General features: G+C 44.7%; 1 protein-coding gene across 6 annotated transcripts in view; it reads left to right on the top strand.

Annotated features, from left to right (window-relative positions):
• Positions 1-25,421, top strand: part of RRBP1 (ribosome binding protein 1) — a 205,083-nt gene that overhangs the window by 69,470 nt on the left and 110,192 nt on the right. For all 6 annotated transcript variants that reach the window (XM_033935933.1, XM_033935932.1, XM_033935929.1 and 3 more), the window contains exons 3-4: positions 4,349-4,497; positions 8,704-8,826. In XM_033935933.1, the coding sequence (XP_033791824.1) occupies positions 4,349-4,497; positions 8,704-8,826 (272 nt within the window). The remainder of the gene's footprint in view (positions 1-4,348; positions 4,498-8,703; positions 8,827-25,421) is intronic.

Here is a 25,421-nt window from a genome sequence, read left to right as displayed (position 1 = left end):
ACCATAAAGTTTGCATTAAAATCTTGGGGCACCTTGACAACCCTTGGAGCCTTGAAAATGAGAAAGTGTCGGTATAAAGCTCTTTTTTTTATTTTTCAAATTGACACGACTCACAAACTCAAAAAGTGGAACAAAATGTTTCATTACAAACTCTGTGACACTCATGGGGACATCTGCTGCTTTGTGCATTAAAATTTGGGTAAAGAAATGGTAGTCCCAAATTCTGCAGTTTGTACTTGCCAGAAATTCAGTTGACATTTGAGTCCACTTCAATTTAAAACATTTTTTAAATTGATGACAGTCAAAAGATACAAAAACCGTTTTAAACATAACCACAGTGTGAGCAACCATCATCAACTTTTACAGTAAGAAAACAAACCTCCCCCAATTTTTTTACCAACATAAATCTTCAGATAAATTATACAGATCTTGAATGTTTCCCAATGATAAACCAAACCCATCAATCGCCGCTCGCCCAAACTCCAATCTCATAAAGGAACAGCTGAAGAGTTCAAGAGTCCTGACTTGTGATTCCTGAGACTCCAGCATGAAAATCAGAAGAGTCCACTTTAAAAGGTGGGGGGAGGGAAATGTATTTTGATGATTAAAATTTCTTAATTATAATATTGTAATCACATATGTCTTCTTGTATTAATAACTGAGAGGAGGGGAAAAAATGATTGTTTTATGTATAAATTGTGTATTTAATAGTGCGTTTTATGAAATGTTTATGCTCAAGTAATTGTATTGCACTGTCAAAGTTTAAAAATCAATAAAGATTTATATATAAAAAAAAAAGTATTGTTCATTCATGCTTAAACAGTCACTGACTTCTGACTTTCTTTTCTCCCTACCTGGAGAGGGGGGGAGAATGTAATGTGGAAGCACTTTAGTGCAGTGGTTCCTAACACTGTCCCGGAGGACTACCAGCCAGTCTGGTTTTTGGGATAGCCCTAATGAATATGCATGAGAGAGATTTGCATATAATGGAGGTGACAGGCAGGCAAATCAGCCCCATGCATATTCATTAGAGCTGGTGTCCTCCAGGACAGAGTTGGGAACCACTGCTTTAGTGCATTCTAAATAGGAGATGGTATGCACTCCCGCAGCAGTTTGTCTTAATACCAGCATTAGTGTATGACCAGAACTAAAACAAATAGAGAAAAGACCTTTTTGATGGCAGGGCTAGAAATGAGCTTAGCACAGGAAAGGCCCATGTAAAAACCCGCTGGACCCATTTACGAGAGCAGCTTTAGTCAATGTTCTCTAAAGCTAGGAGCCTAATCCCATTGAAAATTAACCCCTTTACAATTAAAATGGCTACGTTTATAAGTAGGAACATTATGGATTTTTAAAAGTGCATTTATGTGGTCTGTACAGCAGTTTGTTAGACTCTTCTGCGTGGTAAGATTTGGCAGAGTAGTAAATAGCTCATTGGAATGGTGGACTGGAAACACTGAATGGAAAGTATTGCAAAACCACTGGCTGTGAAACACTCTGTGTTCCATCTGGTGATATTAGAGTTGTGTAAACAGTTCTGCAGAAAAGTACGGTAAATCAAGATGAGACACCTGACTAAAGTATCTTGGTTTAGAGAATGAGGAAACCTGCCACAGAAAAAGTGCTTCAGATTAGAGAATGACACGGTGGCGGTTTACCCGCGGCCACCGCATTTAAGCCGCGGGTCACCGCCGAAAACGGGGAAGAAAACTAGCAGTCGCTGCGGCGACGGAGACAAGGCCATTCACCGACCGCGGAAACGGTGAATAGATTTGTCCCCGCAGGCCAATGTCCCCCCTTCTAAGAACCGCTATTTACCCGTGTTTCACTGTGTTCGTGAACGGGTGTTAGATTTCTCCGCCGAGTACACATTTTCCCCAGAGACGCCAAGTCCCGACACATTCGGTTGCCCTCACGCTCCGAGCACCCCCCCCCAAGGACCCGGGACTCCCTTTCCCTTTCTTTCTCTCGCTCTTCCTCCCCCCCCCATAGCACCACATCCCCCCCTCCATCTCAACCCCCACCAGCCCTACCTCCGAACTTGTTTTCGAGATCGCCGGCAGCAAACAGCAATTTATACAGGTACCTGCGACGGCCCCGGAGCTTTCCCTCTGCCGCGCCCGCCCTCCCGGAAACAGGAAGTTCCGTCAGAGGGGGGGGGAGGGCGGGAGGCGAAGCTGCGTCAGAGGAGGGCGGGACGTCGGTGCGGGACGTCTTCGAGGTTGGGTTTTAGGCGAGGTGTAGGAGTTGTCGGTGACAGCGAAGAGTACGAAGGTAGGATGTGGGGAGTTAGATAACGAGGGAGAGATACCGGGCTGCAAACGGGGGGCAGGGAGAGACATGGTGGACCGAGTAGCATGGAATGAGGGAGGGAGAGATGCTAGACCTAGGGGGAGGGAGGATCTGGATTGAAGAGGGGTGATTAGTATGGAAACGTGTAGAGGCTGGGGATTAAGAGGGTGAGAGAAAGTTAATTTCCGGACTGTCCAGCGCCGTAGTTCATACTAGGCCTTGCTCCTGTTCAAATAAAGAATGTAAACTTGAGAAGCGTCTCCTGTCTATTCAGATGCACCCAAGTTTACGTGCGCATGCATGAATGCATTTGCCCATATATCACTGTATGGTTCCCACACTTATTGTGGCTAAATATGTACGTGCAAGACTTTTCTATGTCCCGTAGCTTTATTTTACGGTTTGGGGGTTGGTTTGTTTTTGCAATTTAGAATACACAATTATTTGTTTTTGTATAGTTTTTAAGTAATATTAAACAAAGTTTTAAAGTTTTAAAGTTTTACAGAATGTTTCCTTTAAACGTAAATAAAGAAAATTATATAAAATCGTACCCGTTTGAGGCTTTTATGTATGCGACGGTGACGGTGACGGGGCGGTGAATGGGGTTGCAGTGGCGGTGACGGGGCGGTGAATGGGATGGCAGTGGCGGTGACGGGGCGGTGAATGGAATGGCGGTGACGGGGCGGTGCAGAGGATGGTGAGACGGTGACGGGGCGGTGACGGGGACCAATTTTTTCACCGTGTCATTCTCTACTTCAGATATTTGGCCATTTGTGTGCCTTACGGCTGATGTACAAACCTAAAGAGTTGCTGTGGATTGGCAGCTTGTTCGCAGCAAGGTTTGCTATGGATGCAAATTAAGGCCCAAGTGCTATGCATGGTACCCAAAGTTGTGTGTGCAAATCGGTGCACATGGCCAATTTGCGCATACAACTTAGGGGAGAGTGTGGCGCAATGGTTATAGCAACCTCAGCACCCTGAGGTTGTGGGTTGAAATCCACGCTGCTCCTTGTGACCCTGGGTAAGTCACTTAATCCCCCCCATTGCCCCAAGTACATTAAATAGATTGTGAGCCCACCGGGACGGACAGGGAAAAATGCTTGAGTACCTGAATAAATTCATGTAAACCATTCTGAGCTCCCTTGGGAGAACAGGTATAGAAAACTGAATAAATAATTATTTTGCAATCCAATTAATGCCAGTAATTGACAATTAACACCTAATAATTAATGCTAATTGGAACTAATTAGAATTGACACACACAACTTTGTGAGCACATTCCAATAAAGTGGTCTGCGCCAGGTCTAGTGCATGAATCTCAAAAGAGGGCATGGACAGGAGTGTGGGTGTTCCTAAAAGTCAAGCGTACTGTTATAGAATATACCTGATCAATGCACAACTTAGGTGCAGGTATTTAGGCCTGGCTTTTCTTGGCCTAAATGGATGTGGCAAAATGTTAGTGACACCTTGTGCTGCTAAGTACAATTGTATACATGGCACATGCTTTTTATAGAATCATGCTAAGTGCCCTTCTGATTGGTGCCAATTATTTAGGCACCATATGTAGAATTTGGGGCTAATTGTATAGCGAACCTTTACGCAAAAATGAACTACAAGGCATCTGACAAAAAAACCCCCAAACTGTATCTCACTTGTTTCGCAAAAGTGGGCCTGCAAAGCCTATTTTGCCCTGCCTGTCAGCCAAATTCATAATTAATGGATTGCTTCAGAGCAGCTCATTACTTGTGAATTTAAATAAATTTTCATATATAGCCAAATATACATGAACACTTGCTATAGAGAAAGGCCAAAATTTGCACATTCTTTCTGAAAGGGAACAATGCATGACAAAAACATAAAATGCCCAAATTTTGATTATTTTTTTTTTCCCATTGGCATGTTTGCTTGGTTGTTTTTGCACATTGCCTCTATTCGTGAAAATATTACTTATTTTAGGTCTTCGGTCTATAGGCGATTTCTGGCCCTCTTAAATACTGCATCTGTTGTACACTGATTTCACTGTACAATGGGATATAAGTGTGTTTTTCTTCTTCAGTTGTTACAGATTCTGATGGCCCACTCTACCTTCCTTACAAGACCTTGGTTTCTACTATAAGGAGCATGGTGTTCAGTGAAGGAGAGGCCCAAAAGCTAGTTGAGATCTTGACTGAAAAAGCAGGCATTATCCAGGATACCTGGCATACGGTAATGTACATTGCATTCATCCATTTAGCAGCTCTCTGTGTAATCTCGAGTTAGCAACACTGAAGTCCTGCAGAGGTGATAAACAGTTCAATCCTTTGGATGTTCCTGGCACACAGAGGATTGTGACTAAGGCCACTTGCTGGAATTCACAAAGTAGCTCGGATTTCCTTTCTCTTTTCTTGTGATTAGAAGGGATGCAGAGGGACCTCTAACATCTAGCAATTCTGACAGTGTAGTGGATCTGATACCTTCATTCTTCTAATAAGTTTACTTGCCTGGGTGGCTGGTAAAAACTCACAGGGAGATTTTCAAAAGCTAATGCCTGCACTAGAGGTAATTAGCACTGGTGTTAGTGAGCGCAGAATGCTCAGAGAGCTGTAGCATGGTTGACAGTGTGCCCACCAAAGATCAGCGCAAATAGCATGCAAATGTAATCAAACCCTATTTCCTCCCAATGCTCGGAAAACAGCACACAAAACAAAGCCACTTTTACCACTAAAATCTAACGTCAGCTTGGTGCAGGCATGAGGGTGTTTGAAGACAGGATTTCCCAGGAATCTGGGAATCAGTCCTGTTCTCATGCAGCTCTTTATGCCCTAGGGTTAGGGGGAGAAGGAGAGAGAGCTAGGTGTCTGTGTGTTGCAGGAGTTGGGGGGGGGTTGGAGAGCCAAATATACTTGGGTGCAAGAGAGGTATGTGCAGATGGAGGAGAGAGAAAACTGGAGAGATGTATGGAAGGATTCAGTTATGGGGGATGGCCACCAAGAAAAAGCTATAGGGTATGTGCTATGGGAAGGGTTTGGGGGGGTGGGGGTGACTGAGAGAGAGCTGTGAGGATGTGTTCTGGAGAAGGAGGGTTTGAGAGAGTGTGCTGAGAGGAGGCAGAGAGAGAGCCATGGGGAATGTGTTTTTGTGTGCCAGGAGCAGGGATGGAAATAGAAGTATGTGTGGGGGGAAGTATTGCTGGGGGACAGGAAGTGCATGCAAGAGAGAGTAAGTTGGGGAGGGGGGTCCATCCTGAAAAGGCACTTCACATGGAACCTTGCTAATAAGGAGGAGATTTGGAGCAACAGAAGCAGTCCATTAGGAGAATTGTTACTGGGGAGGAGATTGTCCAACAGCCCTGTCGCTAGGATCTATTCAAAAATTTTAAATCTAGTTCTTCTATTTCGGTAGGAGTGGGGGAGGAAGGAAAGAGGAGAGTTCTATGATTGGCGTGCAATAATTTTTTTTTTTTTTTTTAATTAAACTTGAAACTTGAGCTTATTCTGAATGGGGGGAGGGGATAGATTGTGAGGCTTCTGCATGAAGGGGAGGGGGAGAGGTCGAAAGAGTCTACTGTTGTGGGGGAAAGAGGAAAGATAGTGAAGCTACTGTTGGGGGCTGGGTTATGACCCCAAGGCTGCTGATGGGGTGGCTGGAGTAGGTGATGCAGAGGAACTTTAGGCTGCGACTGCTGAGAGCAGTTTGATGAAAAATGGGGAAGGGTTAAACCCTCAGCTGCTGGGGGCTTTAGCTTCTCTCCCATTGCCTCGGCAACTGCATCCTAAAACCTCTTTCCATTACCACATATGCTGCAGATGGGTTAGCAATGGAAAAAAAAGCCAGTCTCCTATTCCCTCCTTCCCTGCTTCTGTAATAAACAGTTTGATGTGCAACACATTGGGCACATTATGAATGTGTGATTTATAAATGTGCGTAAATAAATAATTCCAGTCGTTCGAGATTTTTAAACTAGCTCCTAGATCATAAGAAAATTTGCCGAGGCCTGATTTAACTTAAGAGTCAAAAGAGCTCTGTTTTAAACTAGCTGTGCCCCATTTAAATAAACATGTTGGGTGTTGGGCTGTTTCAATGCACTTCCTTTGGCTTTTGTTGCCTGTCTTATGGCTCTGTAAATTGTATGTGGTGGAGGATCCTCGTGGTTCTGGTTTAGATATTAAGCACTGGGATACTTGTATACTCTTCCTGTTATTTAGAATGTTGTGTCTCGAGGTTTTATTGCATCTAACCACATTTTAGTGGAGGGTCCTCATAAGCACTGTCCTCGGCATTCCTCCCAAACTGGATTTGGGGAGCCGTATTCCTTTGGCTCCCATTTTGGCTGTATTGCTAGATGGAAGGTTCAGGAAATATCAACATTCCAGTGGAATCAAATCACTTCATTTTTGCTGTGTATGATGCATTTTTGTTCTCCTTCTAACCTTGATGGAGTCTATTTTTTTACAAAGGATTTTCATGCATAAACCCTGTTTTACACACATAAAAGGGCTTTTATAAAACTATCCCACTGGCTACGCTTCTGGTGCCAAGAAGGTGCATGCTTTTACGTGACCCATATGTAGGCACGTTTGGAGGAAGATTTTGAGCAGTGTGAGTGGATTCAAAATTTACACGCGTACCCCCCCAGAGTGTATATATTATGGCACTTGAAACTGGCTGTGCAGATTTGGGGGGTGCCCAAATTTGCATATGGAATTATTGTTGGTGCTAGTAATTGGACGCCAACAATCAATTCTTGGTGTTAATTGGCGACAATTTGGATTTACACATGCCTCTTGCTACGCGCTCTTCTATAAAGATGCGTGTGCAAATCTCTTAGCCAGTAACTGAAAAGGGGGTGTGGCTACGAGAGGAGCTTGGGGGGTTTAGGGCCGTTCACGAAAGATGCACGCAGTTTTATAGAATTTGGGGGTCCGCGCCTAATTTAGTTTCAGTTGGTATAAATCCTTGTGCCAGAAGTTGGGCACAGATTCCGACGCTACGTGCCAATTTATAAATGGTGCCCAACTCGGAGTGCTGTTTATAGAATAGTTCTCTCAGTGTTTTTTTTTTTTTTTTTGGGGGGGCACTATTTATAGAATCTGGCCCAGATTATAAAATACACATATATCCACCTACTGTACCCAGGGACATTTCTGTACTTTGTAGAGACTGTTTTGTAAAGATGCATAAGTAGGTTTCTAAATAGGTTCTCATTTGGATACCCAGCTGAGGTGACCTGTTCCAAAATTACTCTGTTCACGTTTGAAATTTTGCCTGCACAATTTTTATTTTTATCTTCTCTTTCCTGTGTGCTTGTGGCATAGTGATTAGAGTTACAGCCTCAGCATCCTGAGGTTGTGGGTTCAGACCCCGTTCTGCTCCTTCTGCCCCTGGGCAAGTCACTTAATCCTCCACTGCCCCAGGTACATTAGATAGCGACAGATAGGGAAAATGCTTGAAGTCCTGTATGCAAACCACTTTCAGTGTGGTTGTAAAACTCCAAAAAGGCGGTAAACAAGTCACAATCCTTTTCCCAGTACTGTTCAAATGCCATGGAATGCAATTCCTTTGTTGTATTGGGAAGCACTGATGCTTATACTCCTCAATGAGCCTTTAAATACACAGAGGATGTGAAATAGGGCCCAAGTGCTATTTGCCTTGGAGCCATGGGCTTTGCTTTATTCAGTTTTCTATACTGTTCTCCCAGGGGAGCTTGGAATGGTTTTACATGAATTTATTCAGGTACTCAAGCATTTTTCCCTGTCTGTCACAGTGGGCTCACAATCTATCCAATGTAACTGGAGCGATGGGGGGATTAAGTGAATTGCCCAGGGTCACAAGGAGCAGCATGGGTTTGAACCCACAACCTCAGGGTGCTGAGGCTGTAGCTTTAACCACTGTGCCACACTCTTCGCCCTGTTTCCACCCAATATTCAAAGCAATTTAAACATCCCAGAGAAGCTTCTGGCCCTTTAAATCACGTGTCTATGGCTAACAGCGAATATTCTGCGGCATTTAACTAGTTAGTGCTGCTGAATATTCATGGTTAGTGCCTGAGCTGAAAGCAGCTAACTTGTGGGTGTTCCAGGGGCGGAGTTGGTACTTATGTGGTTAAGTGCTGCTATTCAGTCCTTAACTACTGCTAAGCAGATATCTTTAAACAATTTAACTTATATGGGTAAGGGCTGAATATTGCATAAATTTTAGAGGCCAACATACAATTTGATATTCAATGTCAGTACCTGGACTTAGCCTAGTATTGAATATCCAGGAATATAGCCAACGGCAGACATAAAAATAGTGGCTACCACTGGCTGAGTATCATCCGATTTGTACTTACCATAGCTAGTTCTGAGCATTAGCAAATTTTGACTGACTTTGCATAACATACATGGCTGTTTAACAACATTTCTTGGTTGTTTTTTTTTTTTTCCTGTCTAGGCTACTCAGAAAGGTGACCCAGTGACCATTCTAAAACGCCAACTGGAGGAGAAGGAAAAGCAACTGGCTGCTGAGCATGAGGATGCCACTGCTGCCAAAAACAAATTAAGAGAGCTTAGTAAGGTAGACTTTACAATTTGATTTTTGGAAGGGTTATAGAGGAGTTCCTATTATTTCTCCACTCACCCCGGGCTACCTAGATTATTCTCATCTTCTTTGCCTTTACTAACTTCTTTCAGTTAGATGCAATCTGCAGTTGAGCAGCAAAACAGTACAATGCGTGAAGCAACATTTACACTTTCATTGTTAAAAAAAATATTTTATTGAGTATATTAAGCATATAAAAAGTGCAACATTTATACAATCAAAAATTCAACAAACAGCACTTACAAACTTGCAAATTACCGAAACAATTTACCCATCCCTCTCCACCCTCCCCTCCTTCCTGGATGCGTATGGAACACAAGACCGAATCCGGTAGGTGAATTACTAAACATTAAGGTGCTTAACAAATGACTCCAAATTTCTTTAAAAGTCCTAATTTTCCCAGATTGCTCCACTAACATTCTTTCATAATGGTAATATACACAAACCCCCTCTTCTACAAAGCCACGCGGCAGCAGCCCTGGAGCGCTTTAAATCTCTATGGTTTTCGGGGCCGTTACTGCGTGGCAGCCACTAGCGCGGCTTTGCAGAAGAGGGGGAAGTGTTTCCCACCAAAAACTAAAATTTAGTTGATCCCAATTTTTCCAATTTCTAGTGATTAGTTGTATGGCCACCCAAGTCATTATAAGAAGTCTATCCTTATTTTTGTCAATTGAACTTTTAGGTTTTAAAGATGTCCCAAATACAATCACATCATATGACAACGGAATAGAGACACCTAAAACAAAATTAATTTTTCCCCAAATTGATTTCCATAAATTAAGTATCAATGAACAATAAAATAAAAGATGATCCAGTGTCCCTACTTGCAGTCTTACTGGAGTCCAAAATATTCTATATAATAGAACATAACATAATATAACATTTACAATTTCTAATTTTGTATCTTACCATATGACCTACTTGGTTATGTCATCCATGTCTCCCACTTGTAGCAGAATTCAAGTTTTCCAGGAAGGCAGGACTAAAAGAAGCAAAGTGTCTGAGGCTATTTTTCATAGAAAGTTTCTGTTCTTGGACAATAAAATGAGTGAATTTAAAGGGAAACTCCATGCTCAAAAATCAAAGCATCCAGTATTTTGGATGAGCCATTCCATATACTCGCCGCCCCCCACCCCTTCCCTAAGCATCCCAGATTTAAAAAATAGAAGATTTTTAAACACAACCATTCTTTCCTTCTTCAATCCAACATCTCCTATCCCTCAACCATATCCCTCCTTTGGTATACCTTACATGCATCCCAGCACCTGCAGTGATTCATTTCTGCTGTTGATGCCGGCCATGAAGGCTTCCATTTGCGGTGCCCCCCCACACTTGCTGACATTACTTCCTGTTTCCTCTCTAGTGGGATGTGGCAAGGGGGGGCCCTGCCAGTCAGAGAGGCAGCCTTTAGTGCTATCTCTGCCTCTGTAGTGTATCGAGGACCTGACAATCTTACAAGTCAAAAAAAAGAAAAAACACCTTGCAAACAGAAATATATCTATGTAATGAATCCATTACCTTTTCATAATTTTTCAGGAAAAATTTAAACAGCAGGTTATCGTTAGTCCACCATACATGGGGACGGAGCTGAAATTTAACATCAACAAATTCTAAAAAAGAAAAATAAAGATGAGGCTTCTGGAAGGCTTTCAAACTTTTCCTTACTGGCTGCAACATAACTCATGAAGTAGTGGTACAATGTCCTTTGGCTGAAATAAATTTAGATAATTGCTGTGGTTCGTAAAAAACATATTTGTTGGCCGCCGGTGATGCGTTTGCCTTGAACAGATGAGTGCTGCTGGGTTCTGCGACCCGCGGTCTCTTTATCGGCTTTAAGACCGGCTAATTTGCTGCTGACTTGGGTTTCCCCTCCCCAAACACTGGTACGGGGTGTACTGTCCGTCATTGTGCTTCTTCCGTGGCATGCCGACAAAACCGTCAAAGACGCTGAAAACTAAACCTGTTCCTTCTGCACCTAAGATGGTGGTGTCGCCTGTTCCCGCACCTGCAAACCTCGGTGAATAGGCGCAAGAAATCTCCCGAATGGTCACTGCGGCTCTGGAGGATTGCCTCCACAAATTGCAATCATTAGTGGATGGCATTAACGAGCGGTTTGACGTCCAGGCCAGTCATATAGCTGCGGTGGAACAGCAAGTCTCGGATGGGGAGAACGTGGCACTGCAGGTGCATGCTCGGATGGTGGGATTGCAGACCCAGGTAGCTACTCTCACCGACAGGCTGGACGAGCAGGAGAATCAGCAGCGCCGGAATAACTTGTGTGTGGTGGGCCTTCCAGTACTGTGCTCGGAGTAGGAATTATATCATTTTTTTCAACTTTGGCTCCTGAGTCAATTGGGTCTGGACTGCCCGGCCACCGGATTCATCTGCGAGCGAGCGCATAGAATGGGGATCCCGTACAGCGATTGCTCGCTATCTCAATTGGAGGGACAAGAAGCACCTTCTCCAGGCATATTGGAAAGTTGACCACCTAGCCTATTCTCTCAATGTGGCCTCGCTGCACAGGGAAATGGCGTCCATATGCACATCGTTACACCACCAGGGAGTATGCTTTGCACTGGTCTACCCAGCGTCCTTTCTTGTCTGGCGGGAAGGGAAATCTCAGACCTTTGTGGACAAACTGGCAGCACAACATTATCTGGACTCCCTGCTAGAACTGACTGTGGGTGGAGTGCCTGCTGGGGATCCAGCTGATTGATCTTGAGGCCCGGGTCTCGCCCTCTTGAGTGCTGCCTGTTTTTGGTTGATTGTTGGCACTTCCTGCCCATTGGTAGCTCCCGTCCTAAAGGTTTGGTGTGGGGATTGGTCTGCTCGGCCCCCACTTGGACTCCGGTGACCAGCTGCTCCCTCTGCAAACTCTGGACTTCGCCAATCCTCCATGGAAGTCTGAGGCCTGCTCGGAGAACTGTACCAATATCTTGGCTGGGACGTCTTTTGGTTGGCCAGTTTTGCTGTCAGCCTGAGGACTGTAGTTTCCATTCCTGCAGTGGTACCCTTTTTCACTGTGAGACTAGGTCTGCGGGGGCTACGCCCCAAGTTTTAGCTTGCTCCGGTATTTGGAAGCGCAGTTTCTTTTTGTTTTTGGGGTTCTCTCTTTTATATGGGTTTGGGGTTTTGGGAGGGTCTCTGGGGCTGCTTTCCTTAGGGGGAGGGGCAGGGGTGTATGCTTTGGTTTGTGTGTGAGGAGTCTGGTTGGTGTGTTTGGGAGCTGGTGTGACTGTGGGGAGTGGGGGGTGTATATGCGCTGTGCTGCTATCTATCTTGGAGCTATTCTGGCCATTTGTTTGCTGCTTGGGTCTGCCGTTTTGGACCATGGGCATCGTTATTTGTGCTGGGGGGCTGCCTAGGCACTTAGGAAGTTTTGTTATCTACTTCTATATCAGAAGGTATTTCTGTGAATGACTAAGTTGACCATAGCTACTTTGAATGTGGACCTGGCTCCAGAAGAGACAGATGGATATTGCCTTTGTGCAAGAAACTCATCTTTCTGCTGTTGAACACCTCAAGCTCCGAAGGGACTGGATGGGCGAGGTCTGTTTCTCCTACTTTGGTACTAGGAAAAGAGGAGTTCCCATACTGGTTCATAAACAATTGCCTTTCCATCTCCATCAGGTCCTCCAGGATCAGGAGGGCAGATATGTCTTAGCACTTGGGGAATTGTGGGGACAAAAATGGTTACTCTGCAATTTGCTCGCCAAGATAGCCATGTACCCCGATTGCCAACCAATTGTGGGTGGAGACTTCAATACAATGGCTGATCCTGTTCTTGACTGCAATCCGCCGAAGGCGAGGGCAGGAGACCATGGTGCCAAGGGGGTAAATTTTTTTGCTTAGCCACTTGCACCTATTGGATATGTGGAGGATCCTACATTCCACGGAACATAACTATACGTTCTACTCTCACCCACACAATGTCTATGCCTGGTTAGATTACTTGTTGGTTTCGCCCTCTCTTCTCCCTAAGGTGGCGGAGCTCACCATAGAGGGAAGTTCCTTTGTCTGATCACTCCCCGCTTGTCATGGAAATTCTGATTACGCCAGACGTGCATGAGCGCCACTGGAAATTTCCGTGCTACCTGTACAGAGATCTAGAATTCCAGAAGTACATCCGAGAGCAATGGTTGGACTACAGCCACCATAATAGCACTGTGGATGTGGATCCGGTGACCTTTTGGGAGGCCTCCAAGGCGGTTTTGCATGGGTTCATTATAGCTTATCTCTCATGTAAGTGGAAGAAACAAGATGCGGAATTAATGGCCCTATCCGGGAAACTCCACCAGCTGCGAGCGAGGCACTGTGCTTCCCTCTGCGCTTGCTGGACGTTAGGCGACAGCTTGATGCTCTATTGACGCAGAGAGCTGCTCGAGATGTCTATTTTCACCGACATAGATTGTACGCCTCGGGTGGGAAGACAGGCAGACTGTTGGCCAATTTGGTGTGACTGCCTAGGAAACAACAGGTCATACTGTCTATTCAGGACAAGCAGAGTATTCGTTATACTCAAGAGAGGCAGATACGGCAGCAATTTGTTTACTTTTATGAGTCCCTTTACGCTCACCAGGCCTGTTTGGATTCGGATAGAGATGCTTTTTTTTCAGGGGCTGCCACTTCCTAAGCTGATGGCTGACCAATTGGGGTCCCTGAATCAGCCTATTGACCCTGGGGAAGTGCAGCTGGGCATCAAAAGGCTCAAACTCACTAAAGCTCCGGGTCCTGACGGGTTTGGCTCCGAGTACTACAAGATTCTGACGGATCAGATATCTCCCATGTTGGCGAGGACATTCAATGTGTTGAACGCGACACGGGGCCTTGGGACTTCCCAATCTTGCCCATGTGATTCTTCTGCCTAAACCTGGCAAGTACCCTGCCCAGGTGGGGTCCTATCGCCCTATCTCTCTTCTTAATCAAGATGCCAAGTTGTTTGCAGCCATTTTGGTGGCTCGGCTGAACATTTTTCTGCCTCTTGATCTATGAAAATCAGGCCAGGTTTGTACCAGGTCGGTACACGTCTATGAACATTGCTCATGCTTTGATGGCTCTCCATTCTCGGCGAGAAACGGAGGGTGAATTGGCTATTGTTGGCCTGGATATGGAAAAAGCATTTGACAGCATTCTTGGCAGTATCTATTCTGGGTCTTGCGGCAGTTTGGTGTGGAGGACACTATTCATGATTGGATTTGTAGCTTATATATCCGGCCACAGGCACACCTCTTGGTGAATGGCTGATTTATGGATCCTTTTGACTTGGGCAGGGGAACGTGCCAGGGCTGCCCGCTATCCCCATTGCTTTTTGTGTTAGCCATGGAACCTTTAGCAGCTAAACTCTGATTGGACCCCAATATCTGAGGTATCCGCATTGAGGAGCAGGAGAGTTGCATCAATTTATTTGCTGATGATATTCTTCTCTATATTGACCGTCCTTGGCAAGACTTGGGGCGGGCGTTGGCTATTGTTCGCTCGTTTGGGGATGTTTCTAGCCTCCGAGTCAACTGTGATAAATCTGAACTTCTCCCATTGCGATCCACTAAGTTGGAGGCCTGGCATGCTGGCCTGGAGATACCACCGGTGTGGGGGCCAATGCGATACCTTAGTGTTTATTTAAGCACCAATCTTACGCTTCTGTACCAATATAATGTGCGGCGCCACATGGATGCGATCAAGAGCTTGTGTGATAAATGGAGGGAACTTCCGCTTGGCATCTGGGGTCAGGTGGCTTTGACTAAGTTGGTACTCTTACCCAAGCTCTTGTACCCGTTGCAGATGGTACCCCTTTGGGTCACGGACAAGGATATGCGGATGTTTCCTCTTTCATTTGGCGCCATAAGCGAGCTCAAATTAGTTATGCCACTTTGACCTTGGATAAGTCCCGGGGAGGCTTGAATCTTCCTGATCTTCGCCTTTACAAATTGACAGTTTTGTTCCGGTTTATTCACGAAGGCTTGTTGGGTTGTTATAAATACTCTCCTCGGGGATGGGTGGAGTCCTGATGTTCCTCTCACTCCGTCCTGTCCCTTCTTCATGCATTTATGACGGTGGTCCCGGGCGGGGGGGGGGGGGAGGGGAGGGCCTAAATTTGCTTTTTTACAACCCTTGCGTTGTGCGTGGTGCTGGTGGCGTAGTTGTCAAGGGAGGACCCCGGCGGCTTCCCCCTTGTTACAGCTGCATGGTAATGTTACCTTTTCCCCGGGCGTGGGACATCCCTGGTTTCAGATGTGGGAGCAGAGAGGGTGCAGATCACTTCAGGATCTTCTTACTGTGGGGGGTGGCCAGTTTCCTTCATTTGCCCAGCTACAGTCCCATTGGCACCTGCCCCCAATCCATTTCTGGGCTTACCTTCAAGTCCGCCATTACTACCAGTCCCTTGGTCATAGATGGGAGGATGCTTGGCTCTGTGGTATCCTGGATACCCAATATTTTTCAGGTGACTCCCTCACTGAACAAGTTGACCACCTGGTACCACATTTTGAAGAACGCTTCGGCCCTGGGCTCTACTGATAGATTGGCTTCCCAGTGGCAATCAGACCTTGCTGTCACCTACGATCGGAAGACCTTTCTTGATCTTTTTGCCACTGTTCATGCTTTGGGGGGGCTCCACGGATTTCCGGGAGATGCAGTTTAAAATCTTGCACCGAGCTTATATCTCCAGGGTGCAGGGGGCACGTATGGGCCTGTGGAAGGGGGAGGTTTGCACTAAATGTCACCGCTCTTCACTCACCATTTTTTGGAATGTCCTGCCTCCGAGCTCCTGCTGCACGTACTTTCATTTTTGGAGCGCTTTGTTCAACGCGCTGTGCCCTGGGATTATGGTTTATTGCTGCTGGGGGATCAGCGTGGTTTGCTTGAGGCAGGGCTCACGCTGCCTCAGCGGAAAGTTCTCTACATGGCTGTCTTGGTGGCGAAGAAGCTCCTGTTGCAGCATTGGGTGGCTGACATGGTGGCCTCTTACACGCAGTAGCTTGCTCGCTTGGCTGAGGTGGGCCACTATGAAGTACAGCGTGCCCCTAGGTCGGGGCTCATAGCACATCGGTGTTACCTGGCTCTTTGGCGAAGGGCCTTGCTCATGTGTTCGGGCCAGGCAACTGCTGCCCAAGCTCCTCTGCACTGACTCCTTTCTGGGGCTGGTGCCGTTTTTTCCTAGGGTAGCTGCATGGTTGTATGGGGGGTATGAGTGGCTGTGTGCCTGGTGAGTGCTTGTTGCGACTTGAGGATGGTTGACTGCGGTTGGGGGTTTCTTACCTAAAATGTCAATTGTGATGGGCATCTGACTGAAGGTATATTGTCCTCTCTCTTACTGATTGCCTGTTCTACTGCTTGCTGAGACAATTGTTTGATTGTTTTACACTGTTCCTCTTTGTCCCTTTGGCTGTATGTCCTTTTCGCAATTGCTAATAATCTTAATTGAAAAAAACAAACAAAACATATCTGTTTTCTTTAAATACCAAAACACACTTAACAACGGTATCTCAGGACAAAGGTTGCACCTAACTGAAGTGCCTGAGGTTTCAAAACAAGAAATTGTTTCCTTCTCTTCTGAGTAGGACGAGACACATCTGGATACATTCTTATAACATTAGACAAAAAGGGAACATCTTTATATTTAAAAAACAGTTTAAGCATCCATTCCCTATCAGAATCAATAACAAATTGTACCAACAATGTGGCAGAAACCTGCGCCTCAGTATCCGACCTCTCCAAGAAATTAGATAGGTCCAAACTAAGCAGATAAATTCTGCTGATTAGGACTTTGAGACTTTATTCTTCTAAGTAAATATAGTGCTCCCCCGAAATTCGTTGCGGTTCCGTTCCAGGAACCTCCACGAATCTTGAAAAACCGTGAATACAGCTTTTCATGGGGGAGACTGGAGAGGGCAGTGGGAGAGACAGGAGAGAGCAGCTAGAGTGCCGGTGAGTGAAGGAAATCACTCGCTGTATGCTCCGACCGCCTCTTCCTGCACTAAGTCGGGCCTTACCAATCAAGAGCTGCGTGTCAAAGCAGCTCCTGATTGGATAAGGCCCGACTTAGTGCAGGAAGAGGTGGTCAGAGCATACAGCGAATGATTTCCTGCACTCGCCGGCGCTCCAGCTGCTCTCTCCTGCCTTTCCAGCTGTCCTCTCCTTGATGGTGGTTCGAGATCGGAAAATACCGTGAATGACCGGGACCGCGAACCGCCGACCGTGAACGACCGGGGGAACACTGTTGTATATTTTGGAGAGGGGAAGTTATGAAACCTCCGGTACCTTCAGAACTTCATTCAAATTTCTTTTAAACATAACTATTGCAGTTATCGAAAAAAAGTCTTGGAAAATTAATGATCCGAAGATTACACCTACCTGGTGAAATTTTCCACCATTTCTTGTTTAAAGTGCAAATTTGCACTATATTTGACCCAAGTCAAAGCTTGTGTTCCCAAAGTTTTTACTGTAGTTTCAATATCATCCGATTTATTTTCCAGACTTAATACTCTAGTCTTTACTTCCAGATTTTCAGAAAGCACCATAGTACACTTTGAGGAGAGTTGCTCCATTTGATTTCCCATTGAGATTTTTTAAATTAGATTTAGCTTCCCAAATAGACTCCATATTGAATACCTTAGGCCTCTGTAAGGGAACAAACTCAGTTCTGGGACCCAGAGTAGATACCGCAGTACCTGTAGCCACAGGAGTAATCACCAAAATTACTTGAGTTTGAGCTTGTTGCAGTCCTCCCGCCAACTGCAACAATGATGAAGATAACTCCTCCTGCATCCACTCAGGGTCGACCTTCCCACCCTGCTGGGCCGGCAAGAGGATGTCCCGAGTCGGTTCCTCCACCGACAGCTCTTCTGACGCTTCAGAATGAATCGGTGGGCTTCGCTCTTCCGGGGATAGTGTGGCACCCTCAAAGGAGAATTTGCGCGCCTCAGCTTGCGTGCTCTGTCCAGCTGAGGTAACATCTTCCGGTTGTTGTGTTCGGGAGCTGCGCTCCACAAAAACATCCATCGATCTGGTCTGTGCAGCAACAGGCTCCTCTGGGAAAACCCGCATCTTCGATTTTCTCTTCACCATTTAGGCAAACGAGGAAAATATTTATAAAAAAGACTGTGACAGTGTCTCTGTGAAGACATCAAGCTGCAATCTTAGGTAAGCTCCGCCTCCATACACAATTTTCTAAATGAAGTCTCACCAGAGTCTTATGCAAAGTTGTTATCACTGCCGTTTTCCTAATAGCTGCTGCTCTCCCTATGCACTCAAGCATCCTTGTGACTTTTACCATCACCTTTTTTTTTGCCTGCTGGCTTCTTTGAGATCATCACATATGATCACACCCAATTCCCACTCCTCTTTTATACATAAAAGTATTTCATCCCTTAAACTGTACTACTCCTGTGGGTTTTGTAATCCAAATGCTTGACCCTGCGTATTTTAACATTACAGTAAATCTTAGCTGCCAAATTCTGGACCATTCTTCAAACTTTGCTAGCTCCCTCTTCATATAAACCACACTGTTATGCCTCTTGCAGCCTAGATGACACTCTGATGTCCCTCTTTGATTAGAGGACCATTTATTTTCATGCAAGAATTATCCTTCTATTTTCTCCGGAACCAGTAATTCGGTATTGTCTTAAGACCTTACTTCTGTAGTCATTTCCTGCCAGAACATGTGAGATAAGCATTATGGGCAATATAGTATGAGAGATATTAGTTGCCCTGCTTGCCTTTATAAGCTGTGTTTCTCTTGGTCTTTATTCTGCAAGACCTCTTCTCTCTCAGCTAAGCTTGATTCTTTGTCTTTCCTCTTGTTTCCTGGCCATTTCTGACCTCTGCCTGATAAGGTCATTCAAGGTGCATCCTTTCCTCGGTCACCTAGAGCTAATCTCAGCTCTGACTGGCCTCTCTCACACCCCCTCCCCTTACCTGGGTGGGTTCCCAGAAGACCCTTTGTTTTGTTTCAGTTATGCTGGAGCTCTGCTGAAGGACCCTTCTGGCTACATGGTCCAGCTGCATGGTCCATGGCTGCATGACAGCTTAGATGACACTCTGATGTCCCTCTTTGATTAGAGGACCATTTGTTTTCATGCAAGAATTATCCTTCTATTTTCTCCGGAACCTGGATCATTTCAGTATCTGCCTTTGCCTCTCCCCCCCCTGCTCTCCAAGCCTCACTGCCTCAGTATCATACTGGAATAAGGAAGCTGTATCTGGAGGAGATCTGTCCATCTATTTTCTGAGAAATTCATCTACTGTAAGTACTTGTGATATATTTAACTCAATAAAGCATAATCTCAGAAATTATGAGGATTATCTGTGTGTGCATCAGCAGGGGGGAGTTGAACTTCTGCTAAAGTGTAATCTAACATCTGGGATTTGGTTATACAAGAGCAGCAAACACACCATCAGGGATGTCTACCCTATTGCAGGTTATGGTATCATCTACAAAGAAGCGGACAGCCCTTTTACAATATCGCTTATAAAAATGTTAAAAGCAAGCAGTCCTAGAAGCAAACCTCGAAGCACAACACTAGTAATGTATCTTCCTTCAGAGTGGGCTTCATTTACCACCACCCTCTGTCACCTTCTTCTCGACAAGTTCCTAATCCAGTCTGTCGCTTTAGGGTCCAAATCAAGGGTACTCAGTTTATTTATAAGGCATCTATGCAGAGCTGTGTGAGGCTTTGCTAGAACTATATACATACACCACATGTTTCCATGTGTATTTACAGTTTAATATACCGACCATCAAACAAATATCTGGACGGTTTATAATTGCTAAAATTGGAGATTTAAAAAAAAAAAAAGAAAAGAAAAAGTAAAATGGGGCAATATAATGACAAGACCAAGACAAAGATATGGACAAAACTGATACAAAAGGTACTGGGGGAGAGGAAAATTCAAATTACATCGAAGTCAAAATAAAAATAAGAGGGAGGTAAGAAGGGAGGGGGGAGAACAAATAGGGAAGGGGTGTCGCTTCTTAAAAGCGATTCTCTTTTACCGTTGAAGGGTGTAGAAAGGATCTTATCTAGTGCTCTCACTTGATCCAACTCTCTGGTCACCCAGTCGAAGAAATGAATCCCTCCCCCCTCAAACCAACTTCCAACTATACCCTTGTTTTGCTTAGAGGTAAAATACAATCTTTCATTACTTAAATTATATTCTGGTTTGAATAAAGTAAGTTTAGCAGAGGGATGCAGACTGCAATCTCTGACAATCCCCAGTTGCCCTCACTGGTTCAAATTAACATAACAAATCCCGAGGTTTCGGTTTCGGCTTCAGCCGAAACCAGGTGATGAATTTCAGCTGCAGTTTGGTTTTGGCCGAAAGCTTTCAGATAGTTTCTATGGCAAGTTTGGTTTTGGCCTAAACAGAAAAGTGTAGTTACCTACCTGTAATGTAGGTTCTCCGTGGACAGCAGGATAGTCAGCCACATATGGATGTTGTCCCAACAGCTCCCAATAGGGACAACACCCATATGTGGCTGACTCATCCTGCTTGTCCTAGGAGAAAAAGCAGTTTTGGTCAACTTCTAACTGGAAACAGGATGCCAGGCTCCTGCACCCAGATGGCTCTTATTACTTAGGTTACTGCATAGTTTACCTAGTAGTAGGGCTGACTCTGAATAGCACCATTCATTGAGGTTCCAACCATACCTGCTCTGGCTTTGTGAATTGGTGCCATGCATACTCAGTTTCAGACTTTTGATGGCTCAGCTATTTTTCTGTGCATGCTGCTGTATATCCAGCATTAGTCCATCTCTGTGGCGAGCACATCTAACCCTACATGGCTTTCTATACATCATCCTGTAGCCTGGCAGACTGCAGTTGTATGGGAAGCTGTCCGTCCTCCTGTGAGATTGAGAGGAATGCATGGCAGCAGATACGATTTATAAAATTATGCAGATTGTAGAATGTCTGTGTAATAAATGAAACAGGATGAAGTTCAGCCAAATGCACTGAACACCAATAGATCAGCCGATTTTATTGGCAGAAACATCTGGTAGACCTGAACATTAAACATGTAAACAGTGTTTTTTTTATTTTTATTTTTATTTTTTTTGTAAAAACACAGAAACTCATTTGCCACATAGGAAGGAACTTGGATAAGAGACCCAGAAGAGCAGGGAAGTCGGAAGGAGAATGTGATGAGCAAGGCTGGTGTTAGGGGGCTGAAAACAGGACAGCTGCCCTTGGCTCCCATGCTATAGGGGATTCCTAAGGAGATGGGGTTCCTTTCCAAATTCCTGCCTGGGACCTACATTCCCTCTAAGTGGAGCACATCAGTAGTTGCTCGTATATTTTACATGGTTGCTTACAAAAATATTGATCCAACCCGATTTTCAAACAAAAGTAACCTATAAAAATTGAATGAAACTAAACTAAATCAATCATTATATAAGAATAGACTTACTGAATCAGACCAATGGTTCATCTAGCCCAGTAGCCTGTCTTCATGGTGGCCAATCCAGATCCCTAGTACCTGGCAAGAACCGAAGAAGCAACATTCCATGCTACCGATCCAGGGCAAGCAGTGGCTTCCCCATGTCTGTCTCAATAACAGACTATGGACTTTTCCTCCAGGAAATTGTCCAAACCTTTCTTAAAACTAACTACGCTCTTACCACAACCTCTGGCAAAACGTTCCAAAGCTTATCTTTTCTCTGAGTGAAAAAATATTTCCTCCTATTAGTTTTAAAAGTATTTCCCTGTAACTTCATTGAGTGTCCCCTAGTCTTTGTGATTTTTGAAGGAATAAAAAATTGATCTACTTGTCCACGTTCTACACCATTCAGGATTTTGTAGACTTTAATCATATTTCCCCTCGGCTGTCTCTTTTCCAAGCTGAAGGGCCCCTAACCTTTTTAGTCTTTCCTCATACGAGAAGAGTTCCATCTCCTTTATCATCTTGGTTGCTCTTCTTTGAACCTTTGTATTTTATATACAGAAATGCATTGCTAATACTGAGATAAAAAATTGTTAATTTTTAGAACTTGACGCTCACACATGCAAAAAAAAAAGTGCACATGCCCTTTAGAGAGAGCATTCCCTGGGATAACATCAGCCCTGGTTTGAAGTTATAACAGAAATGGAGTAGACCATATCATCAAGAAGATCCAAGATGGTTCATGCACATTCTTGTTGAATTTTGCAGTATGTTATTTTAAATGCCTTATCTGTTGGAACATATTTACTCTCCTTGAAGAGTTGCCAGGCCAAAATGATAAAAGGGAGCAGGTCTCCAGTCCTAAAAAAAAAAAAAAGTATAATATAAAGGACACCAGGATTTAAAATGTCCTGTCACATTGAAACATGAGATATACTGAAAACTGTAATTGCATTTTAAGTGTGAGCCAGAACAGGGTGTTATGATCATGGGGAACTCTCAGGCAGTATGGCTACATCTGCTGCAGTTGAGCTAAGAGCAGGGCCTAAAACCAGTATTAACCACTGAATCATATAAGCCAGCTCTAAATGGCAAAGCAGCCAAGTATCTCTCTGGTCAGTCAAAGCTACCTAGTGTATTGGAGGCAAAGATGGCTACAGGAATCCCTCAATAGTAGATATGTGAAAATGAAATTTTCATTAAAGTGATTCAGTACCACCTTGTTTTCAGTACACAATGTTTTCTTATGTTCTAGTCACGTTAAATTTGATGTAATGAGGCAGTTCAGAGGCGAGAAGTAATTAGGTCCCTCAGTTATACATGGAAGGAGTAATTAGACTATCTGTATTGAGACAGAGTTTGTGTTTTACCTACTGGCTTTGCATTGATTTTGAAAGACAGCATACACACATCTTTGAAACATGCTGAGGGGATAGAGTTTACATGAGTGACAACAAGATTTAAGATTTCAGCATCCGTAGGCAGAGAGCTGGTAAGGAGAGAAGTCTCCCAGAGATTAAAAAGTGGGAGATTCCAAGCCCCGGTTTAGTGTTTTCTTCAGAATTTCGCTCCCTAGGCATGTGCCTGTATTCTCTATTCCTAAGTCCATCCCTGTGCACAATCACTTATACATGCCCTTTCCGTGGGTATATTTTTCTGGAAAAGTACACATGAAAATTTATATGCAAACCTTTGTCCTTCCATCCTAAATGTGTCCTTGAAACACCTTTTTGGTTAATGTGGCTGTGAATCAATGTTGTTTTAAGGGAGGACATTTCTCAGAAAGCCTGGGCAAAACACTTCTTGCCGCCTTAAATCACTGAAATTTGTGCTCTGATTGGTAACACTGTCCCCAGCCATTCCTCTTTCATACTCTCAACCACTTCTGATCCTATCTCTTGTCCCCCAGTGCCTTGCTCTGCTATCTCCTACCTAGGACCTGTGCAGCGCCCAGTGTACCTTGTGCAATACTCTTGTGGCACATAATCTGTGGCCCCCAAAGTATGTGGAGTGTAATTATAAAACTGTGTCTATATATTCAAGTAGGCACCCAGAGGGTACCTGACTTGTAGGAGTCTACTTTCCTTTACAGAATACTAGCATAACAGGGCTTAAGTGGGGTTATCTTTCTCTTCACCATCTTCATTCCATTCATAATATTCTAGACTAGTCTTATAGCCCGTTAAATTAACGGGTGCTAGAATATATGTGTGTGTGTCTGTCTTTATTTCTTTTTCTGTCTCCTTAGCCGCTTTCTGTATTTCTATCTTTCTTTATTTTTTTTCCTTGGCTGTCCACCACCACCCCTTGTCTGCTCCCTCCCTTCATTCTCCCTTCCTTTTACCTCCCCTGTGTCCTCCCCCACCCCATCACTGCTCACCTTATCCAACAGCAGTCCTTTTCCCTTTATTTTACCTCTCCCCTCTTCCTGTTCCCTCGTCCATCAGCACCTCTTCCTGCTCCCCCTGTCCAGCATTAGGCTTCCCTTCATTCCCCCCCCTGTCCAGCAATATGCAGTTCAACAGCAGAGAAAGAGAAAAAACACTATACACTTTGGAATATAAAAAGAAAGCAGTCTACTTTTATTGTCTGGCCATTTTATTCATGTTTATCCCAGTTTCTGCTCTCTTCTCTCAATTTTCTTACCAGGGTTTGCAGTCTATCTGGCTCTTCTCTCATTTCTGTCTTCACTTCCTCTCCTACATCCATCTCTGACTTTAACCTTATCTTTCAGTTTTCCTCCATTTATTTTTCTGCATCTCTATCTGCTTCTATTTCTCCAGTTGTTTGTTTTTTGGGGAGTTTTTTTTCTTTTTTTTTTTGCTAACTCCTCCCTTCCAGCATCTTCTCTTTCTCTCTCTTCCCCCTTTATTTTCAGTCTTCTAACCAGTATCTGTCTTGCTCCCTCCATACAGCATATCCTCTCCCCTCTTTCCTCCAACACCTCATCTCTCTCTCTGCCCATCACCTTTTACTCCTTGCTTCTTCCAATGGAGTCGCGAGTCAGGCCTGACATATAAGGCTGGAAGCCGATTCCTCCCGGAAGCAGTCCTCCATGTTGTTTGCTGGCCGCTGGAAGGAGGGGGGAGGGTGTCAGGTCAAAAGCGCGCCGGGACAAAGGCGCGCCCAGACAATTGAGCGCAGCGCGGAGGCGCGTGCCGGGTTCCCCAACAAAACCCCCCTTCAAAGCCCCTAAGACCTGTAATTTTCTTCGGCGCGCGCCTCCATCTTGCGCTCAGTTGTTGGCGCGCGCCTTTGTCTTTCGCGCCATTGTCTATGAACCGGGGGGAGTGCTGAGTACATCTGGATTGTGAGCAGCCCTGCCTTCGGTCCTGTCTCGGTCCCACTAAACCGGTTGGCAATAACGAAGCCAGACATAACGGGGGCTTTCCCTCTTGCTAAATCGCTATAGGCTTTGCCAGTCTCGATCCCGCCCCTCAAAATCAGGAAGTAACTTCAGAGATGGACAGGATTGAGACCGGCAGAGCCTTTAGCAATTTGGCAAAAGGGAAGAACCCATGGCATCTGGCTTTGTTATTGGCAGCCGGTTTAACAGGGACAGGACCGAAGGCAGGACTGGTGAGGAGCAGTGGCTGGAGTCGGGCAAAGGAGGAGACTTACGTTTGAGGGACGGCAGGTCTCAGTGTTCACTCCCTCTGTGACGGTTCGTCTTCTGACAGTGACCTAGTAAGCGCGCATGCGCACTCGTGCGGCCACATCCCGACAGAAAAGGGATCAGGGAACATGCGTCGCGAGTGCGCATGCGCGGGTTAGCATTTTATTATTTAAGATTTTTGGTCACTTTATATTCTTACTCATAATTTCTTGCCTAGATTACTGTACGAGGGAGTGCTGAAAAGTTCTCAGCCCGACTAACTAACTTCCTAAATTCTGAGCGTTATTTTGCCACTGTAGCTCAAAAGAGTGTTATCTTATTTTATTAAGTGCCAATTTTCAGGAGCAAAATTCTATGTTTTGACATTGTTTCAGGTCACTGATTGAACCATATCCACATCTTTCTCTTCTTGGATGGGCTGAGAACTTTTCAGCACTCCCTCGTAATTCTGTTTATTGTGGTACTTCTAAATCTCAATTACATTGTTTGCAGACCCTGCAAAATTCCGCTGCCCGTTTCCTTTGCAGAGCGAAGAAATGGGATCTTGCATTTTTTTTTCTCTATAACACCCACAAATCTG

Source organism: Geotrypetes seraphini, chromosome 3 (genome assembly GCF_902459505.1).
Source record: "Geotrypetes seraphini chromosome 3, aGeoSer1.1, whole genome shotgun sequence".
Taxonomy (NCBI): Eukaryota; Metazoa; Chordata; class Amphibia; order Gymnophiona; family Dermophiidae; genus Geotrypetes; species Geotrypetes seraphini.
Note: the sequence above shows the minus strand (reverse complement) of the source record. Positions and strands in the feature narration are given on the sequence as shown.